The sequence below is a fragment of the Cynocephalus volans genome, chromosome 2 (assembly GCF_027409185.1).
Source record: "Cynocephalus volans isolate mCynVol1 chromosome 2, mCynVol1.pri, whole genome shotgun sequence".
Lineage (NCBI taxonomy): Eukaryota > Metazoa > Chordata > Mammalia > Dermoptera > Cynocephalidae > Cynocephalus > Cynocephalus volans.
The window spans coordinates 137,211,805-137,233,314 of NC_084461.1; the positions used below are offsets into that span (position 1 = coordinate 137,211,805).

At 36.1% G+C, this 21,510-nt stretch overlaps 1 protein-coding gene across 1 annotated transcript in view; it reads left to right on the top strand.

Annotated features, from left to right (window-relative positions):
• The window catches only part of MRPL22 (mitochondrial ribosomal protein L22), a 34,701-nt gene extending 13,471 nt beyond the window's left edge, over nucleotides 1–21,230 (top strand). Inside the window, exons 3-7 of the mRNA XM_063087078.1 lie at nucleotides 9,572–9,707; nucleotides 11,873–11,938; nucleotides 12,641–12,718; nucleotides 14,121–14,190; nucleotides 20,692–21,230. Coding sequence (XP_062943148.1) covers nucleotides 9,572–9,707; nucleotides 11,873–11,938; nucleotides 12,641–12,718; nucleotides 14,121–14,190; nucleotides 20,692–20,903 — 562 coding nt within the window. The 3' untranslated portion in view covers nucleotides 20,904–21,230. The remainder of the gene's footprint in view (nucleotides 1–9,571; nucleotides 9,708–11,872; nucleotides 11,939–12,640; nucleotides 12,719–14,120; nucleotides 14,191–20,691) is intronic.
• The last annotated feature ends 280 nt before the right edge of the window (nucleotides 21,231–21,510 follow it).

The following is a 21,510-nucleotide window of genomic DNA, read 5'->3' on the forward strand; positions in this document are numbered from 1 at the left end:
TGTCAGATATGGCTTTGATTATGTTAAGGTACATTTCTTCTATATCAAGTTTGCTGTGTGCTTTTTATCATGAAGGGGTGTTAGATTTTATCAAATACTTTTCCTGCTGTATTGAAACAATCATTTCTTTCCTTTCATTCTCTTGCTGTGATGTATTACATTTATTGATTTGCGTGTGTTGAACCATTCTTGCATACCTGAGATAAATCTCACTTGATCATGGTGAATGATCTTTTTTTTTTTTTTTTTTTTTGTCTTTTTCGTGACCGGCACTGAGTGCACCGGCCATACCTATATAGGATCCGAACTCGTGGCTGGAGCGTCGCCACGCTCCCAGCGCCGCACTCTCCCGAGTGTGCCACAGGCTCGGCCCGTGAATGATCTTTTTAATGTGCTGTTGGATTTGGTGCACTAGTATTTTGTCAAGGATTTTAACGTCTCTGTTCATTAAGGATATTGGTCTGTAGCTTTCTTACTTTTGTTGTGTCTTTTTCTAGTTTTGGTATGAGGGTAGTGCTGGCCTCATAGCATGAGTTGGAAGTATTCCCTCCATTTCAATTTTTCAGAAGAGTTTGCAAAGAATTGGTGTTAGTTATTTAAATGTTTGGTAGAATTTGGCAGTCAAGCCATCTGGCCCTGGGGTTTTCTTTGTTGGGAGACTTTTTATTACTACTTCAATCTTTAATCATTATTGCTCTGTTTAGGTTTTGTAATTCTTCACAATTCAACTTTGGTAAGTTGTATGTGTTCAGGAATTTATCCATTTCTTCTAGTTTTTTCAGTTTCTTAGCATATAGTTATTTGTAATAGTCTCATGATTCTTTGTATTTCAGTGGAATCAGTTGTAATGTCTCCTTTTTCATTTTATTTATTTGAATCTTCTCTCTTTTTTCTTTGTTAGTCTAACTAAAAGTGTATCCATTTTGTTTATCCTTTTGAAAAACCAACTCTTTGTTTAGTTTATCTTTTGTATTGTTTTTTATATTTCTAATTCATTTATCTCTCCTCTGACCTTTGTTATTTCTCTCCTACTAATTTTAGGTTTGGTTTGATCTTTTTTTTCTAGTTTCTTGAGGTGTAATGTTAGGTTGTTTAATTGAAATCTTTTTACTTTTTCTTTTCTTTTTATTATTGAAACATAATTGATTATACATATTTCTAAGGTACAGAGTTGAATATCAATACCAGTAAACAATATGTGTTAATCAAATCAGGGTAATTAGCACATTCATCATTAGAAAACGTAATCATCCTTTGTGTTCATTAACCGATTTTTTGCTAACCCCCTTCATCCTTTTCTTTCTTTTTTTTTTTTTTTTTAAAAAGATGACCGGTAAGGGGATCTTAACCCCTGACTTGGTGTTGTCAGCACCACGCTCCCCCAGTGAGCAAACCGGCCATCCCTATATGGGATCCGAACCCGCGGCCTTGGCGCTCCCAGCGCCACGCTCTCCCGAGTGAGCCACGGGCTCAGCCCCCCCTTCATCCTTTTCCATTTCCATTAACCAACAGATCTGTTCTTTCCTTCTGAAAGGTCAATGTATTGTGATCTCTCTCTCTCTTTCCTTCCTTCTCAACATATTATTGTGATTGTTTGTCCTTCCTTCCTTCCTCTCTTATTTATCTATTTTTTTTTATCTACCGCTTATGAGTGAGAACATGTGGTATTTCTCTTTCAGTGCCTGGCTTATTTCCCTTAACATAATTTTCTCTAAGCTCATTGATGCTGCTGTGAAGGGCAAAATTTCATTCTTTTTTATGGATGACTAGTATTCCATTGTGTATATTTAACATATTTTCCTTATCCAGTCATCTGTTGATGGACATTTAGGTTGGTTCTATGTCTTGGCTATTGTAAATAGAGCTGTGATAAACATGGGAGTGCAGGTATCCTTTTGACTCAATGATTTCCATTCTTTTGGATATATACTCAGTAGTGAGATTGCTGGATCATATGGTGGTTCTATCTGTAGTTGTTCGAGAAATCTCCATACTGTTTTCCATAATGGCTATAGTAATTTATAGTCCCACCAACAATGTAGAAGGGTTCCCCTTTCTCCTCATCCTCATCAGTATTTGTTATTCTCTGTCTTCTTAACAATAACCATTATAACTTGGGTGAGATGTGGTTTTGATTTGCATTTCCCTGATGCTTAGTGATATTGAGCGTTTTTTCATGTACCTGTTGACCATTTGTATATCTTCCTTTGAGAAATGTCTATTCAGCCCCTTTGTCCATTTTTAAATCAGATTATTATTATTGTTATTATTATTTTCTACTGTTAAGTTGTTTGAGTTCCTTGTATATTCTGGATATTAATCCCTTGTTAGATGTATAGCTTGCAAATGTTTTTTCCCATTCTGTAGCTTGTGTTTTCACTCTGTTGATTTTTTCCTTTGTTGTGCAGAAGATTTTTAGTTTGATATAATCCCCTTTGTTTATTTTTTATTGTTGCCTGTGCTTTTGAGGTTTTATTCATAAAGTCTTTGCCCAGTCATATATCTTGAAATGTCTTCCCCATGTTTTCTTTTAGGAGTTTTATAATTTCATTTTTTATACTTAAATCTTTAATTCATTTTGAGTTGATTTTGGTATATTGTGAGAGATACAGGTCTAGTTTTATTTTTCCACACATAGATATCCAGTTTTCCCAGCACCATTTGTTGAAGAGGCTGTCCTTTCCCCAGTGTTTGTTTTTGTTGCCTTTGTGGAAGATCAGTTGACTGTATGTGGACTGATTTCTGGTTCTCTCTTCTGTTCAGTTGGTCTGTGTGTGTTTTTATGCCACTACCATGCTGTTTTGGTTACTATAGCTTTTTAGTATAATTTGAAGTCAGGTAATGTAATGCCTCTGACTTCCCTTTTTTTTGCTTTTTTTTTTCTCAGGATTGCTTTGGCTATTCGGAGTCTTTTGTTGTTTCGCATGAATGTTAGGATTGTTTTTTCTATTTCTGTGAGGAATATCACTGGTATTTTGATGGGAATTGCATTGAATGTGTAGATTGCTTTGGGTAGTATGGACTTTTTTTTTTTTTTTTTTAAAGATGACGGGTAAGGGGATCTTAACCCTTGACTTGGTGTTGTCAGCAGCACGCTCAGCCAGCGAGCTAAACGGCCATCCCTATATGGGATCCGAACCCGGGGCCTTGGTGTTCTCAACACCACACTCTCCCGAGTGAGCCACGGGCCTTCCCCTAGTATGGACATTTTTATAACATTAATTCTTCCAATCCGTGAACACGGAATGTCTTTCCATCTTTTTGTGTTGTCTTTCATTTTTTCTTTCAGCAGTAATTTGTAGAGGTCTTTCACTTCCTTGGTTAAATTTACTCCTAGGTATTTTTTTTATGGCTATTTTAAATGGGCTTGCTTTCTTAATTTCTTTTTCTACTAGTTCATGTTGGAGTATAAAAATGCTACCATGTTTTGTATATTGATTTTGTATCCTGCAGATTTACTGAATTTGTTTACCATCTCTAAGAATTTTTTGGTAGAGTCTTTGTTTTTCTAAATATAGGATCATGTTATCTGCAAATGGGGCAGTTTAACTTCATCTTTTCCAATTTGGATGCCCTTTATTTATTCTTTTGCCTGATTGTCCTGGCGAGTACATCCACTTCTATGTTAAATAGGAGTGGTGAGAGTGGGTATCGTTGTCTTGTTCTTGTTCTTAAGGAAAAGCTTTAAGCATTTCCCCATTCAAGATGATATTGGCAGTGGGTTTGTCATATATGGCTTTTTTTGTGTTGAGATACTTTCCTTCTGTACCTAATTTGTTGAGTTTTTATCATGAAGGGATATTGAATTTTGTCAAATGCTTTTTCTATGTTTATTGAGATAATCATATGGTTTTGTCCTTGATTTTCTTGATGTGGTGTATCACGTTTATTGGCTTGCATATGTTGAACCATCCTTGCTTCCCTGGGATAATTCCCACTAGACCATGATGTGTAATCTTTCTGATGTGCTGCTGTATTTTGTTGAATAGTTTTGTATTTATGTTCAAGGATATTGGTCTGTAGTTTTCTTTCTTTCTTTGAATCTTTGTCCGATTTTGGTATCAGGGTGATACTGGCCTCATAGAATGAGTTTGGAACAATGGCCTTTGTTCCAGTTATTTGGTATAGTTTGAAAAGGATTGGTTTTAATTCTTTAAATGTTTCATAGAATTCATCAGTGAAGCCATCTGGTCCTGGGCTTTTCTTTGTTGAGAGACTGGTGATTACTGCTTCAATCTCATTGTTCGTTATTGGTCTGTTTAGATTTTCTTTTTCTTCTTGGTTCAGTCTTGGTAGTTTGTGTCGAAAAATTCATTCATTTTCTTCAGGTTTTCAAATTTGTTGGCATTCATAATAGTCTCTAATGGTATGTTGTGTTTTTATCTTCATTTGTCTCCAGGAATTTTTAAATTACCTTTCCAATTTCTTCTTTGACTTCAACTTTCATTGTTTTGGAGCGTGTTGTTTAATTTCCATGTTTTTGTACAGTTTCCAATGTCCTTTCTGTTTTCTAGTTTTATTCTGTTGTGGTCAGATATTTGGTATGATTTCAGTTTTCTTAAATTTTCTGACTTTTGTGACTTAACATATGGTTTATTCTAGAGAATTTTCAATGTCTTCTTTGACCTTTTCAATTTCTTCTTTGACCCTTTCATTGTTTTGGAGCATGTAGATTAATTTCCATGTTTTTGTACAGTTTCCAATGTCCGTTCTGTTTTCCACTTTTATTTTGTTGTGGTCTTATAAGATATTTGGTATCATTTCAGTTTTCTTAAATTTGTTGACTCTTGTTTTGTGATCTAACATGTAGTCTATTCTAGAGAATGGAGCATGTGCTGTTGAGAAAGGTGTATATTCTGCAGCTGTTGGATGTTTATTAGGTCCAATAGATCTAGAGTGGAGATTAATTCTGATGTTTCTTGGCTAATTTTCTGTCTGGAAGATCTATACTTTGCTGAAAGTGGGGCTTTAAAGTCCCCAACTATTTCTGTGTTGAAGTCTATTTCTCCCATTAGATCTAGTAGTATTTGCTTTATATATAGGTGCTCTGTATTGGATGTATATATATTAGAATTGTTATATCTTCTTGTCGAACTGATTCCTTTATCATTATATAATGGCCTTCCTTATCTTATTTTTTTACTTTCCTTGGTGTGAAGTCTATTTTATCTGATATTAATATAGCTACACCTGCTTGTTTTGGTATCCATTTGCATGAAAATCTTTTTCTATCCCTTTACTTTCAGTCAGTGTGTGTCCTTATAGGTGAAATGAAATTCTTTTAGGTGGCATATTTTTGGTTCTTGTTTTATAATTCATTCAGCCACTCTATGTCTTCTCATTGGGGAATTTAATCCATTAACATGTAGAGTTATTATTGATATATAGGGGCTGTCACTGCCATTTTGTTACATTTTTTCCTGGTTAATTTGTGGACCCTTTTTTCCTCTTTTCAGGTCTTACTGTCTTCCATTGTGATTAATGGTTTTCTCTAGTAGTATATTTTGATTTCTTGCCATTTATTTTTAGTATGTCTATTATGGGTTTTTGTGTTGTGGTTACCATGAGGCTTACAAAAACGTATTATAGTTATAACAGATTATTTAAAACTAATAACAACTCTACTTTGTTTGCTAAGAAAAAGGAAAAAGAAAAACAAAGCCAACTCTATACTTTGACATCATTACCACGTTTTAACATTTTGTTGTTTCAAGTTACATCTTTTAATATTGTGTGTATCTTATATGGTTGTTGAATTTGTTATTATCTTATTGGGTTTGCCTTTTAGTCTTCACAGTAAGGATGTAAGTGGTTAATTCACCACCCTTACAACATTGAAATATTCTGAGATTATTGGTGTACTTATTTTACTAGTGAGTTTTGTACCTTCACATGTTTTTTTTGTTACACTTTAGCAACATCTTCTTTCAGCTTGAAGAACTCCCTTTAGCTTTTCTTGTAAGGCACTTCTGGTGTTGATGAATTCCCTTCCTTTTGTTTGTGTGGGAAAGTTAGTTCTGCTGGATACAGAATTGTTGGTTGACAGTCTTTTCCCTTCAGCAGTTTGAATATATCATCCCATTATTTTCTAGCCTGTAGGATTTCTACTGAGAAGTCCACAGAGATATAGGGTTTTCATTGAATGTTATGTGTTTCTTTTCTCTTGCTGCTTTCAGTATTCTCTCATCTTTGGTTTTTGATAATTTGATTATGACGTACCTTAGAGTGTTTCTCTTTGGATTGAATTTGATCGGTGACCTCTGAGCTTTCCATACCTGGATGCTCCCATCTTCTCCATACTTGAGAAATTTTCAGTCATTATCTGCTTAAATATGCTTTCTAGGTCTCTTCCTTTTTTGTTTCATTTAGGTATGCCAGTTATTGGAGGTTATTTCACTTGAGAGAGTCCCATAATTGCTGCAATTTTGTTTCATTTTTTCTTAATCTTTTTTTTTTGCTTCTTTGATTGAATAATTTCATATGTTCTATCTTCTAGCTCACTGATTCTTTCCTCTGTTTGATTAAGTCTGCTCTTGGACTTTCCATGAAGTTTTTCAGTTCAGATAGTGTATTTTTTATTTCTAGAATTTCTATTTGTTTTTGTTTTTTTAATTGATTCTGTTTCTTTGTTGTGCTTCTGGGTTGTTTTTCAAATACTTAATTTTCTATCTGTATTTTCTTGTGACTCTCTGAACATCTTTAAGAGGATTATTCTGAATTCTCTGTCAGATACTCTGTCACATATTTCATAAATCTGCTGTTCTTCTGGGTCAATCTCTGGCACTTCATTGGTTTCCTTTGGTGGTGTCATATTTCTCTGTTCTATTTGATCTTTGTGTCTTTAAATTGTTGCCTAGGCATTTGAGGAGACAACTACCTCTTCCAGGTTTTATAGGTGTTCTTTGGTGGTAGACTTTTCCTGCTCAGTGTTAGAACTTTGTCTCTGTTCTGTGGTTTTTTTCTGTTCTGTAGTGAATTAGTAGCATCTGTAGTGTATTACAGCTCTGTGTGCTGGTAGCTGCTTAAAACCACCACTTAAAAACTACGCTGGAACTAATTTGTTGTCCTGCGGTTAATTCCCAGATTGGGAGAAACCTCACAGAGATGGGAACTTGAACTCAGATAAATTGCTGCCTTACTGTTGTTTCTCAGACTGGTGGAAACTTTTTGTGCAGACCTGATTTTAAATGTCATCCTTTTAGTCACTTCCAGGTCATGTGGGGTCACCACAAATGCCACTGGGTTGTGTGTAAATTCTGGCTCAGGACTGAGTCTTCCCTGCAAACTGTGCCTCCTGCAGTTCTGTAGCACTGACTAGTCTCCACTATGTGGCTCCCTTGCCAATTAGAAGGCAGATCAGCTTCCTACACTGCTTCCCGATGTAACCACAGGTGGAGGAGCACACACACACACACCCACTCTCCCACAAGGCAAACGTTTCCCATGGGGCAGGTCCTGCACAAGTCCCCCCAGGAAGTCTCACTGACATCTGGGTGATTCCTTCCTTTTGTTGTCTGTGGTCCATCCCTCCTATGTGGGTGCAGGGGAGGCTTACAAGCAGCTTGGCTGGCCTGGAAAATGGGATGGTGTACTCCAAAGTGATTTTTTTTTTCCTTTTTTCCAGCAGTCCTGGCACCCTTTTCCCCTTCAAATTTCAGGTAGCTTCATGCAAAGGGAGCTGCTGTGGCTTAGCCATCTTTTGGTAGCTGCACTGTGTGCTGATAGCTGCTCTGTGAATGGCTGGGTCTGGGTCTGATCTGGGTAATCTCTCTTCTCACTTGTCACAGCTTTCCACGCCTTCATAGACTCAGAGGGTCTCTCCTCCTCTTCCCGCAACATCCAGTGATTATAGGATAGCAGTTTTTGTGTTTTAAAAATTGTAAGCTGGTGGTTGTAGGAGGGAGTGATGCTGGGATCATCTATTCCACTGTCTTTGTCTATTGCCAATTTTTAAAATAAGTTGGCTCACTAGCATCTCCTAATGATAACAAATCTGCTCTTTTTTTTTTAGCTTCATTATGAACTCATTGCTTTAATTATATTTGATTTCTTCCAACCCACTGCAGTAACTGTACTTATTAATGCTTGGATTGTTCTATCTTTGTCCCATGGGGGCATCCACAACTTGTCTCTTGAGTGCCTTTGACGTGATTCTAGTGGTCTTTGATAATTTCCTTGCTTTCTGGTATGACAAGATATTACAGGCTCATCTAGTATGTGAGATCTGCAATCAGCCATTTTTCCCAGTGTTTTGATTCTTTTCTATAGGAAATGGTATTTCAAGACCATAATTTGGGTACTGGGGGTGCTAATTGTTACTGGGTTGGTTATTGTTTCTAGACCTCTTCAGTGGAGAGATCTTGTACTTACTGGATTTTGACTGAACCTCTTCCTCTTACATATGAGTATGTATCTGCTTGCAAGACTCCCAGTTATCAGTGACACTGAAAAAAATGATAGATTATTACATAATGACTCATTTGCTTTATCTCAGGAAAGGTCTTTAAGCCAGAGAATGACATGAGTAGCTCTATATTAAAGAAGGGTAACTTATTTGGTGCTCAGGTAGAGAAACATGGATTGGAACTGGGTAAGTTGATGGAAGAGAAATCAGTCTAGAGTCTATTGCTCTAGTTCTGAAAGACAACACGTATGGTGGCAATTAGAATGGAGAAGAGGTAAAAGCATTTGAGAAATATTACAGGGGATGCATCTCTAAGACTTAGTGACTGGATCTGGCAGGATAAAGAAGATTGGGAAGGTGAAGATAAATTCTAGGACACCATTCAAGAGTGATTATATTTAGTGATACAGAGGAGCAGCACATGTTGGGGAAGATGGGAGAGGGAAAATGAGTAGTTTGATTATCAAAGCAGTAAGAGTAGGGGAGGTCGAGGAATAGTGAATTTAGGGTCTTCATCATCAAGTCCCAGTTCATTAGTTTGGCATTTAAAGACATTCACTCCAGCCTCAATTATCTTTCCAGTATTTTTCAATACCTAACAGATTCCCTGATTCAGTCAGACCTCTCTCCTTACTTCTCAGCTCTGTACCTCTGCATAGGTGATGCATGACTTTGTGCCCCATTGGTGGGTGGGTACATTCCCCTCCTCTGCTAATTAGGATCTGTTAAGAATCACCTGAAGCTACCTCTGAAATTCTCTACCGTGTGTTTCCTGTATTTTAGTTATATATGGCTTTATATTCTTCTCTTATATTTGTCTTGGTTACTCAACAAAGTTGGGCAATTCCGCAGGTCAGGTAAGGGATCCATTATGTCTGTTTTAAATCTTTTTTAGGATTGGGCTGATTTATAGTAGAGAGTCAACATTTATTGGCCTGTCAGGGAAAGAGGTCTTTTGTTGATATGAGTTATTGACTTTTTACTCTTTTTAGCCTCTAATGAACTAGCTTTTGTGCTGTTTTATTTAAAAGCAGTTTCTATTAACAAATACTTCTAGAATGTTTCCACTTGCGATCCTTAAATTATTTCCATCAAAATGGAGCTGATACAGTTCAAAAGATATATGTAAACTCTGCAAAAAGATCTTAAGTGTCTATTATTTTACAGGCTTCTTTCATCTCATAGTGTTTTACCCCAATCATATATCCACACAAGTGCTTCTCTTGACATTTCTCGAAAATGGGAGAAGAAGAATAGAATTGTTTATCCTCCACAACTGCCTGGAGAACCTCGGAGACCAGCAGTAAGTTTATGGGTAGAACTAGTAGTCTTGATTTTGATAAAATGCTCTTACTTGGTTAGCAGTGCAGTTAGCAATGATTTTTATTTCATGTTAAGAAAAGAAAAATTATACAATTTGCATGATACTTTAAGTGAAACAGAAAATGTAATAGATTTATCAATTGAGTAGTTTAAAAGAGAGCCAGATAATAGTTTGAGACTTACTGATTTTTGACTCCAAGAGGCTTGCTGATGAATTCTTGATAATGGAGCACAAGGAATTGGCAAGAATGACTTAAACCATTGTCCAGTGTTTAAATTATATACATGATTTTCCAATGTTGTCTATTTAAATATAGACGCACTGGGGTTTTTGGGTTTTTTTTTCCTTTTTGTAACTCACAAACCTTTGAACCTAAGATCTGAATTTAATCATTAGATTCCTAGCAGAGATTTGTCTTATCTATAGCTGCTCAGAATTCTTTTACCCTCTCCAAACTGCTATAGATTGCTCTAGTCTGAAATATAGAACTAACTTTTAGCTTAATGTGAATTGACTGTGGAATACATACACATCTGTTAAAGAGTTTAATAGCATAAACAAGATGGGAACATTGAATCCTTAAGAAAATTCACTGTTATGAGCATTTTAGAAATAGAATTACTGTGTTAATTATAAATCATTCAGTTCAGGCCTTTGGATTCAAGGCTACTGGATAATCAATCTCATCTAATAAGGACCATATCTTTTGCTTAGTTTTTATATGAACTTCAAAACGTGCATTTCATTAAGAAAAGATTCAGTTGCTGTCTAAGTATTGTTCTGAATTAGTAGTTTTATGTCTTCTTTTTTTCTGATTTGGGAAAGTTAATTTATTGGCTTAAAGAGCTCCCACCAGAATAATAAATAAGAGGAAAAAGAGTTTAAGAACTATGTTAATAGTTTAAACAAATAACTTTTTAACTTTCATATTTTATTATGACATCGGAATTTGATAGTTAGATTTGTTACAGAATCTGGGCTATTAAGTATTGACTCCATTTTGTAATGAACCAAAATTTAGAAGAAGTTACACATTTGCATAAATATAATAAATAAAATATTATTTCCTATAATTAGTGAGCTTTCTTCTTACCAGATCTCTTTGAACTTAGATATTAGTTGGAAATAAATCATAACAGTCATTTGTCTGATGGCAGAATTTTATAATTTTTCTAAAGTGGCAGTGTGGTATGGTGGAAAGAAAGTGGGTTTTAGAGTTAGTATTAGAATTTTTAGAGGTATACCTGCTAGACATTATATTAGATGCTTCACTTACTTCCCTGTTCTTTGACTTCCAGCTCTCTCTCACAAGCTTTGTGGTCTTAGATAAGTCACTTGATTTCTCCAATTTTCAGTTTGTAAAAAGGTTATAAAATGTTTCCTCTCCCAACTCATAGAATTAGGTTAAATGAAATAATGGGTCTGAAAAGTGCTTTGTGAACTTTAAATTGTTTAGTAGGTGATTGATTAAAAAAATGTTAAACAGGATATACCTACTACTTTAAGTAGAAGATAATAAAAGCTAAGATTTACTGAGAATTTGCCATGTGCCAGGCACTGTAAAGTGCTTTCTTTACATAGGTTATTTTATTGAATTCTTATTATAGTTTTATGGAGTAGATACTATTATTTTTATTTTAAAGAGAGAGATTAAAGTTATATAGATAGTAAATGGCAGAACTGGTATTCAGACCCATGCAGTCTGATTTTAGAGCCTATGCTTTTGACCAAACACCTAGATATTGGCTTTTCATAGGAAAACACTTGTCCATCTTGAAATCATTCTCACTAGTAGTGAACTTTTGTTGTTGTACCTTTGCTTTTGTTCTTTTAACTAGCTAAATGTTTTCAAGGTATTTTCATTTAAATCTTTTACTGTTCCTCTGGACAGAAATGTTGCAAATGTTGACATAAACTTGCCATTTTATAGTTTCTGGTTCTCCCTTAGTAATCTTTTAATGTAAATACAACTTTGTGGAGGGATAAAGAATCTCCAAATACTTAGTAATGTTTTAATTTCTTGTGGCAGCATTTTCATTAGGTAGAGAAAGTGAAAACTTTATTAATAGTTTATATTACTATTATTTTGCTAAATCTGCTAAAGTCTTTTTTTTTTGTTTGTGTTTTGTTTTTCTATTTGTGAGGAAATCTACCACTGTCGAAGACAAATAAAATACAGCAAAGACAAGATGTGGTATTTGGCAAAATTGGTAAGCTAAAATGACCATTACTATGTAATACTTAAGAAAAGAACCCCCTAGGAATTGAAAAATCAAAAGGATTTGCCCTGATTTTTCCAAAAAGTGAGGAATGTGTAGTTACATGTTCAGACAATTGGTAGGTAATCAAAGGAATGATTCCTCAGAAATGTATGATTTTGCTTAATTTTTACCTTTTTCTGAGAAATTAAATCACATTGGATAGATAGATATTTAAAATAAAGGCATCAGGAGTCTAGCTAAAACTAGAGAATCCAAGAAACTTACTTATCTGTAAAAGTTAATCTGTTTCGAAACTGTTGCTTTTTAAGTTTTTTTTCCTGAAAAATGAAATTTATAGGTGAAGGGAGAAAAAGGCAGCAAATATATATGTAATAACATTTATCCTGTAAAAGGAGATGCCCTTTTAATGCCTTATGTGGTCGTTTCCAACCTGTGGTCTCTGTCATGTCTGCTCTCTTTTAATGTTATTGAAACTATTACGCTATTACAATCAAACTATTTAAGTTTGACTTTTGACTTAAAGAGGGTGGCATTCCTTCTCAAACTAGTTTTCTTCTTTTTTTGCCTGGGTTTAGTTCACTGTTTTTAAAAGTTATTCAGATTATGTAAGGCTGTTACTTTTCATTGAAAAGAGAACATTGACTTTGTAAACTAATTTGTTTGTTCTGTCCTGTCATCCTTTAATTCTAGATACGAGGAATGTCCATTAACCAAGCTTTGGCTCAGTTGGAATTCAGTGACAAAAAAGGGGCCCAAATAATTAAGGAGGTAAACTTGTACGATTGGGGTGGGGAGATGGTGGGGACATCCAGCTGTCTTGCGGATGTTAGTAAGCTCAGCCTAAATTCTGAATTCCCTGAATTTTCTGATGTAAATGCATACTTTATATATTACACATTTAGGGCATTCAGTTTTATTAATGTCCTTGTGCCTCAGGAATGTGGTGTGCTGTAGGCAATTTTTTTTTCCTGAGATGCTTTCATTTACACCAAACATTTATTTATTTTTTATTGTCTGTCTGTGAAGATAAATCTTATTTTTAATGATTTGGGGCTTGGTATATTTTTTAGAAGATTTTTTTTTTTTAATCAATTCCATAAATGAGAGCTTATGATTTTATAACTAGTTGAATGGAAAGAGCACTGGACTGGAACTCAGGAAACTTGGCTAGTCCTTCCTCTCATATCTTTCTTGTGACTATGGGCAAGACACTTAACCTGTCTGGTTCCATTTTTCTCATCTATAAACTATGTGGGATTGGATTAGGTGATATCTAAAGACCCTTCCAGTTCTGAATGTAGCTGATTCACTAGGTGCAAATGTGTTAATGATTAATAGTGCTGACTCATTCTAGGCACATGAATTGTTCTTGTTTCAAAAAGCTGTGTTGACTATTGTCCCTTACCATCTGGGGATATCAGCATCATTTTCTGTATCTTCAGTTAATTCTCACTTAAGGTCAGTTCTTATCTTTCAGTTTAGTAGTTGAACAGTTGAGATTGATGGATTTAGTCTTTAAGAGGTTCCATTGTAGTGCTGTGGTTTTACTATATTTAATTCAAGCCAGAATGCATTTACTAAGTATCTGTTGTATACCCAGCCTTATACTAGGTTCTTTATCTTTAAAGGAGTAAAAGATCTGGTTTCTGTTATTTCTGACAATTGTCCTATTTTTTAAAAAAGTGGAGGAAGTTAATTTGAAATATCTATGGAGAGTAAATTTAATTAACTTCTTAAAGGAAATTCTCCATTATGATTTTCTGTACTTGTCTGATGTTGTTAATGGTTACTTTTGATCCAAGGTTTAAGAATTTTCAATAAGATATAACTCTTGAGTTTCTTGAACTTTTTGACAACTCTCTGACTCAAAGTCATAATATTCCTTACCAAGGGTACTGCTTATGAGTGTTGCTATCTCTTTCACAGCTAACACATGCCATTTAAAACTTAGCCAGATGGACTGTCTTCCCTGCATTTGCAATTCTTATCTGAGAAAGAAAGCTCCCTTTTCCTTATTATTCTTATCACTTGATATTCTCTTTGTAAAATTGACTAGAAAATGAAGGCATGTGATTAGCAGTCATATTACAGAGATAACAAAAGACAAGAAATTTAATTTCACTTTAGTTCAGGGTTAGCCCTATAAATGCCTTTCTTTTCCTTGTTTAAGATTCTCTTAGAAGCACAAGATATGGCAGTGAGAGACCACAATGTGGAATTCAGATCCAATTTATATATAGGTAAGATTTTTAATATTCTTAGCATTTGAAAATGTCTTCCATTTTCTTCCAATGTTCTTTATTTAACAGCAGTCTTTGATATCTAACTATTTAGGACTGGGTTTGCCAATGAAAATTGCTGGTAGTGGCTTATTCTTTACCTTTAAGCATGTCAATCTGTTATAAATGGTAATAACTATACTGTTCTATTCTTACTGTTACCAAGACCCCAAAGGACCTTTTGTTCACCTGCCATTCAGTAGCCAAGAGAGACAAAGAAAGTTAGCTTTTAATCAGGAAGCTGACAGACTGGGGAAATGGTGGTCTTATGTCTCAAAGACCATCTCCGACTCTCCCAGGCTTGTCAAAGGGTTTTATAGGTGTTGGGCCCATTTTTAGGAGCAAACATTATCTGTGAGCCACATGGTGCCTATGGGTGGAGAATGAAGATGGCTCCCGCGGGAAGTAGGGGAGGCGTAACCCAAGATAGCTCCAAAAGGTTTTTATTGGTCCTCCAGTATTTCTGCACTCGTGAACCTTGCGTGATCGCTATGCTCAACATGTTAGCACAAAATGCATGCCCGCGTGATCCTTTAATTGATTGGTTAGTTCATGGAAAGCCCCTACTTGCTTGCTTATATAAATTGCAGTGTAATGGCAATAAAGTGGAACTGCCCTGACAGAACCCCTGCCGTGTCTGAGTGTCTCTTTCACAGGGCTGGGTTGGCGGGCAGCAGGCTCACTTTTCCCCGAGATCCTTCAGTCCCAACACCGGGGGTAATCCTGTCGGCTCCTTCTCCTTCTGGGTCTGCGGGAGGACCCCAGGCATGCCCCCGCATATAGGGGTCTGTGGTGGAAAGTTGATTCATGGTGACCAAGCAGGGACATGCAGACATGCTTGAGTGTTTCAGAAAATCATCAAGGAACTTCCTGTGTGGGAGTTGACCAGCATCATACTTCATTCTCCATAGGTTCAGTTTCTGTTATTCTCAAATAAGATCAGGTTAGTAAGCTAGTAAAGAATGGCCATCTGGGTGAATAATTTTTCTCTATTTTGTGTATAAGGTGAGAGCAAGAGTCATCGTGTTCTGGCAATTAGCTGCAGGCTATGTAGTTTGGGTTACTGGAGAGAACAAGTTTTTCAGTTCAAAGGTTTAACAAAATGGAGCCACTTCTGTTCAGGCTGTTATATTAGCAATTCTGTAATGAGACTAAGATCATGAAACCTAGTGCCAATATTTTTAAAATAATGGATACCAAGACTGGTACATAGAGTGGTCCTTTAATCATAATGAAGCTAAGAAAGAGCATAACTGATTTTGTTAAAAAAATATGTTTTTTGTTAACCAGAAGGAGGTAAATAAAGGATCACAGATGGACTTAAAAAATATTTATTTATAACATGCCAAGCCAGGTGCCTAATCCATTAAGGAATCCTATAATTTCATTCCAATTACCAGAATGAAAGATTTGTTAAGTTGTAAAAACCAAGGAGGACTTGGAAAGCTCAGATGACCCAGATGTGTTTGTTCCCCTTTGTTCTTACATCCTGAAGCATTATCTCTGCTTTTATATGCTTGTTCCATATCACATTAAATTAAGTGAAAATGCTTTGGGAAGCATGATACACAATACAAATGTAAGGGATTTTTTTGTAGCATACCTTCACACAGCTCTTTTCCTAGAAGGAGATCAACATTTATTATAAAGCGTTCTTGCCCCCTCCCAATACCACAGTAAAGTGGAACAGTAGTTGGAGTTATTGTTTTTCTCTCACTTCAGCAGCAATTACTCCTAACCTCAGCAGTTTAATAATCAAACAAAGATGTTGATGTCGAAGCAAAATTTTCTCAATCTGCCAAACCGACATACAAGAAGACTGTTTTATCTAAAAATATTTTAAAATCAAGATATGAGGAACTGCTACTCTCCAAATGGGGGGAAAATTATTACAGGGGAAATTAGTTATATTTTATAATTTTTCAACAATTAGAGTAAAAAAAAAATCATCTAAATTCCACTTTGTCACATAACTTCTGCTGTACTGAAGATATTTATTCTGGTTAAGTTAAAATCTCACCTCAGTTACCTGGAATTGATGCTGGCAGCCATACCTTCTTCTGAAATTCAAATTAGTTATGATTTTTAGTTGAAATACCTTATTTTAAGGCTGAATTTTGTGTAACTAATTCTTACACATGCACAGATACAGAGGGAAATTAAAACGGCAACTCAGAAGGTACATGGCCACAGTATTTAATCATAAACATTTTCTTCTGGGAGCAGCATGAATAAATAATGCTGCGGAGGGCCCAGAATTATTGGAAGGGATGAAATGGATGAGGGGCAAGATCATTTGCTTAAAACCTCTTGGTGACCCTTCTTGCTCTATGACACTGAATATCAAATTAAATTTAATTAATTTTATTCAGTTTAATAGGAATATGGTATTCTTAGCTGATAGACTTTATAATGGAATTCAGATACAAATGAAATAGGGTTTGTCATTAAATCTGTTTCAGTAACTGTCTTTAAGTCCTTTTCAGTAATGGTAGTAAAGAGAGAGAGAGTAAGGAGCTTAATCCTGTCATTCCCAAATGACTAAGCAAGGTCCAGTGTTGCTGTTAAGCAAGAATATACTTAACCAGTCCTACATAAATGGGTCTTTAATTAAGAGGCCTTCTTATGCACATTTCTGCCTTACCTGCACTGTTTTCATGTAGTTCTGTATAAAAATCACTTTTCTTAAGTAGGGCTAAGTTTGGATTTGTCTTATGATTTTAAAAAATTTTCATTCACTAATTATTGTGATGCCTAATTCTATAATCAAAAGAGATAAGAACCCTTAGGAAGATGAAATATCTTACTATGACATGACAGACATTTTATCCCTCTATTTACCAGACTTCCTCAATAAGAATCATCTAAGATTCTTATTAAAAATACAGATTCCCAGGCCTCACCACAGGCCCACTGGATCTGAAACCCCAGAGGAGGGGTCTGGGAAGCTATTTGTTTAGTAAGTTCCCTAGTAGTTCTTACCCATAAAATGTGGGAAACTGATTTATTTCATTGTTTTCTTAGAAAAGGCCTAGACATTTTATTCTGTAGTCTTCTATTAGAGTTTTAAAAGACTAGTGCCTTGTTGGCTACCATTTCAGTTCAGCAATAGCTCTTTCAGTACTGGAAAGTGCTTTTTTGATAGCATATGTTCTCATTATATGGTAATTCCTTCAAATGCCTGTCATCGGTCTAAAGCTAATACCTAGTGTTGCATGACCACAGATTTAGAAAGTTCATTTCCTTTTTAAACTTATAATGATGGCTTATGATACTGTGACTAGGCCATAACAAGTGGACATGGACTAATACAGCGTCACTGCTTTTAGTGGTGATTCATGGCATCTAAAGTGATTCGCTTTAGGGAAAGTGATCAACTGGGGTTTTGTACATGTTATGGAGGTGGAGGGCTTCTAATGTTAAAATTTCAAGATTCCCATTTGCCTACGTACTAGTAACAGGAAATTTTGACAGTATTTTAACTACATGGTACCTGTTGGGCATTATCTTTGGAAGAGCACAGGTTGTTACTATTTTTGACATGTCTTAATGTTTTCTTTCATTCAAAAAGTATTTGAGTACCTATACTGCCCACATAATTAGGTGATGGTATATCTTTTATTTCAGTGTAAAACATCTAGTACATGTAGTTTTGTTTTTTGACAGTAATATTCCTTTGGAAGAATACATAAATTGTTCTTCTGAGCTGGAACAAAATCATGTACACCATTACTATTATAAATACTTGGAAAACTTTGAAACTTATTTCAGAATTTGAGCAGATTTACCAGAGACTTTTATATTGAAAAAATGATATTAATTAGCAGAGGATATATTTCAGAATCATTTCTTTTTCTTGTAGATCATGAACTTTTGAGATAATACAAAAAGAGTATAGGTTTGGTTGAGGAAGTGGCTTTTACAGATGAAACAAGAACACTTATAAAGATAGCATATGATTTGGGAACAAAAAGAGTAATATAGATAAGTGGTATTGTTGGAGTAGAGAAGAAAAGGTCAACATGGGCTAGAATAGTCAGAGATTTTCTAGAAAAATTTGGCTTTTGCAGATAGGTTTTTGGGGATCTGGAGGAATGTCCAGGAGAAGAGCAGATTTTCAGAGTAAGGTAACTGCATAAGCAAAGGCCACATCGGTTAAAGTAAGCAGTAATTGTGTTGGTACAATGAGTAAGAGAGTGTGCAGAAAGTAGAGGATTGACCTAAAGTAGATAAAATTGGAAGGGTAGATAGGGTCTAGATTCCAGAAGCCTGAACATGGCAGGCTATGACGTATGGTTCAAACTGTATTGACGAGGTATGGGCAAGAGATTTATATTATTAAGGTAGTGTTTTAAGACTATTAATCATAAGCAGTGGCACTCAGTAGGAACTCAGAAATATTTGTTGAGTGAATGAACGGTACAGTTTGGGTCTTACCCCACTCATGTTTCAATCTGAACAGATCCACATGACAGTGTTTTTATATATTGGGCTTCTACATATTGTTTTCATTTTAATTGGAATGTTCCACATACAAAAGCAGTTTTGAAATCCCTAACATTTGGGATTAGTGGAGGAGAGATTGGAGGAGAGGAGGACAGAAACCAGATTGGAAGCCTGATTTCATTCACACCTCAGGGGGGCTGTGTTGCGTATTCCCATTACAGTGTATTCAAGAATCCTGGTGTTTCTGAAGAATTAATGTTTTTGTTTTGACATAAGGAAATTATGGCATTATGTGCTATATAAGATAGGCAGATTATCCTTTATGGCTTTAGTATGAAATCATGACTAGCTTTTAGCAGGTATTGAGCTCTTCTGCCCTTGTGCAGATCCCCATAATTTGTGTTTTGGGGGAGATGGAAGGCAAATCAGAGTTGACATAGATCCTGATAGGATTGATCATTTTGTTTTGTAGGCTATATAGTGCTGCACAGGTAGCTAGTTTTGATACGTCTTTCATTGGAGTAATGTTCCTTATCCTCGGAGTATTTGGAAATTGGTACTCAAGTGGGTAGAGTGGAAATTTAAGATAAAAGCAGCCATTGTGTTTGTAAAATGCTTTTTAGAAGTTTTCTACTCTTTTCCCAATCTCACCATTTGTATTTGTAGTTTTCTTCTTGACAGGTTGATCCAAGGAACCTGGTGGTACTTCATTATAGTGTGATTTGTGTAATGCTGGTTTCTTTTTGGAAATTCTTAAAACTCATTGCTTTAGTGGCCAGTAGAAGAAGTTGATAAGAAGGCAGTTGCTCTTTCCTTATGTCACTGAGACCCTAGGCAGTTTTCTTAATCACTTTCATCCTTAGCTTTCTCTTTGGCAAAGCTAGGATACTTCTGCTGAAATCCACCTCACAAAAGGATATTGTAGTTAGAGGGTTGACAAGGGTGTACTTTGATATAGTCCCTAAATTTATAGTTATACCATAGTAGGAATATAAGAATGGTGATTTCCTGTGGGTGAACGGGTGAATGTGTTTCTTCCTATGTACTATTTGAAAGGCTTCTTCAAATTTTCAAGGTTAGACTTTGATATGCAGAATGGGGGGAGGAGGTTGGGGGGAAGTTGTGATGCAAGAGTTCCTAAAACTGGCTGTGAATCAGAGTTTCTGGGGGTGGTGGGAGTGGGGGTATTTGCTAAGAATGTAATTTCTAAGTCCCATCCCAAATATATTAAATTAGAATCCCCATAGATGGGGTCTTAGCATCTTCATTTTAAATATATTCTGTAGGTTAGTCTGATGTAGGTGGTCTGAGGACCGGCATTTGGGAACCATTGGCTCCAGTGGCTTCTCATCACAATTAAAATGAAATCAAAACTCTTTGCCTTAGCCTATAGGGCCGTATATAATTTTGCCTCTGCCTTCATCTTTGATCTCTTTTCCTGTTTGTACCAGTCTTTTCCTTGATTACTGTGCTTCAGCGTGCTAGTCTTTCTTTTCCTAAAACAAGCCAAATACATTCCAACCATTGGGCCTCTGCACTTGCCATTCCCTCTGCCTGTAATACCCTCCCTCTAGATATTTTTGTGGATGATTCGTTTGGGTTTTAGGTCAAATGTCTCTTCCTCAGGGATACCTCCTGAGACCCCCCAGTCCAAAGTTGCTCACAGCACTCCATCAATCTCTGTCACATCACTGCGATTTATTTTATTCATAGCACTTGTCACTAACTGAAATTATCATTTTATTTCTGTCTTTCTCCTTCAGAATGTAAACTGCATGTATGCAGGGGCCTTGTTAGTTTTGTTCACTCTTGTTTCTCTAGCACCTAGAATAGTGCCTGGTCCTTAGTTAGTACTCAAGAAACACTTGGTTTGAGATAAGCCTGCTCTAGGCAACCAGTGAGCTCATGTAGTCTTAGAATCCGGTCAAGGAAAGAACAGAAATTGCTCAGCTGATCAAGCTGTAGTATTGTGGATAGCAATCATTTCCGATAATTCTCTTTTTCTTCCCTGTCTAGCTGAGTCCACCTCAGGGCGGGGCCAGTGCCTGAAACGCATCCGCTACCACGGCAGAGGTCGCTTTGGGATCATGGAGAAGGTTTATTGCCATTATTTTGTGAAATTGGTGGAAGGACCCCCTCCTCCACCTGAGGCACCAAAGACGGCAGTCACCCACGCCCAAGAGTATATTCAGGAGCTTCGCAACCGGACCATCATTCATACTCTATGATGGGAGTGTATATTCAATTCAAACTCCACAGTGTATATATTTTGCCATTTCTTTTCTAAAACAAACAAAAATTAAAGACAGATGTATTTTATGGTTTGTCATTGAATTATTGAAACACAGTATATAACTGCTAGTTTTATATGAATATTTATAAGGCTTTGCTCATCTCTGAGCCTCCGGGCATATTGTATGCGTTTGCCACTTGGAAAGGGAAATCAGCCTTAAACATAATAACAGCCTATAATTCAGAAGCCTAATTTTGAGTACCTTTTGAAGGAGTGTTAACTTTCCAACTAGTGTCCTGTAGGTGGCAGTTTTTTTTTTTTTTTTTTTTGTCTTTTTCGTGACCGGCACTCAGCCAGGGAGTGCACCGGCCATTCCTATATAGGATCCGAACCCGCGGCGGGAGAGTTGCCACGCTCCCAGCGCTGCACTCTCCTGAGTGCGCCACGGGCTTGGCCCTAGGTGGCAGTTTTGATACTGGAGTTGAATGGAATGTTATGGGATAAGAAACCTTGTCCTTATTTCACTTGGTTTTCTCTTGGAAGCAGGGGAAGGTGTGCTGGAGGTGAGCGTGACTGCATGTTGTTTTATTGCAATATTTTAG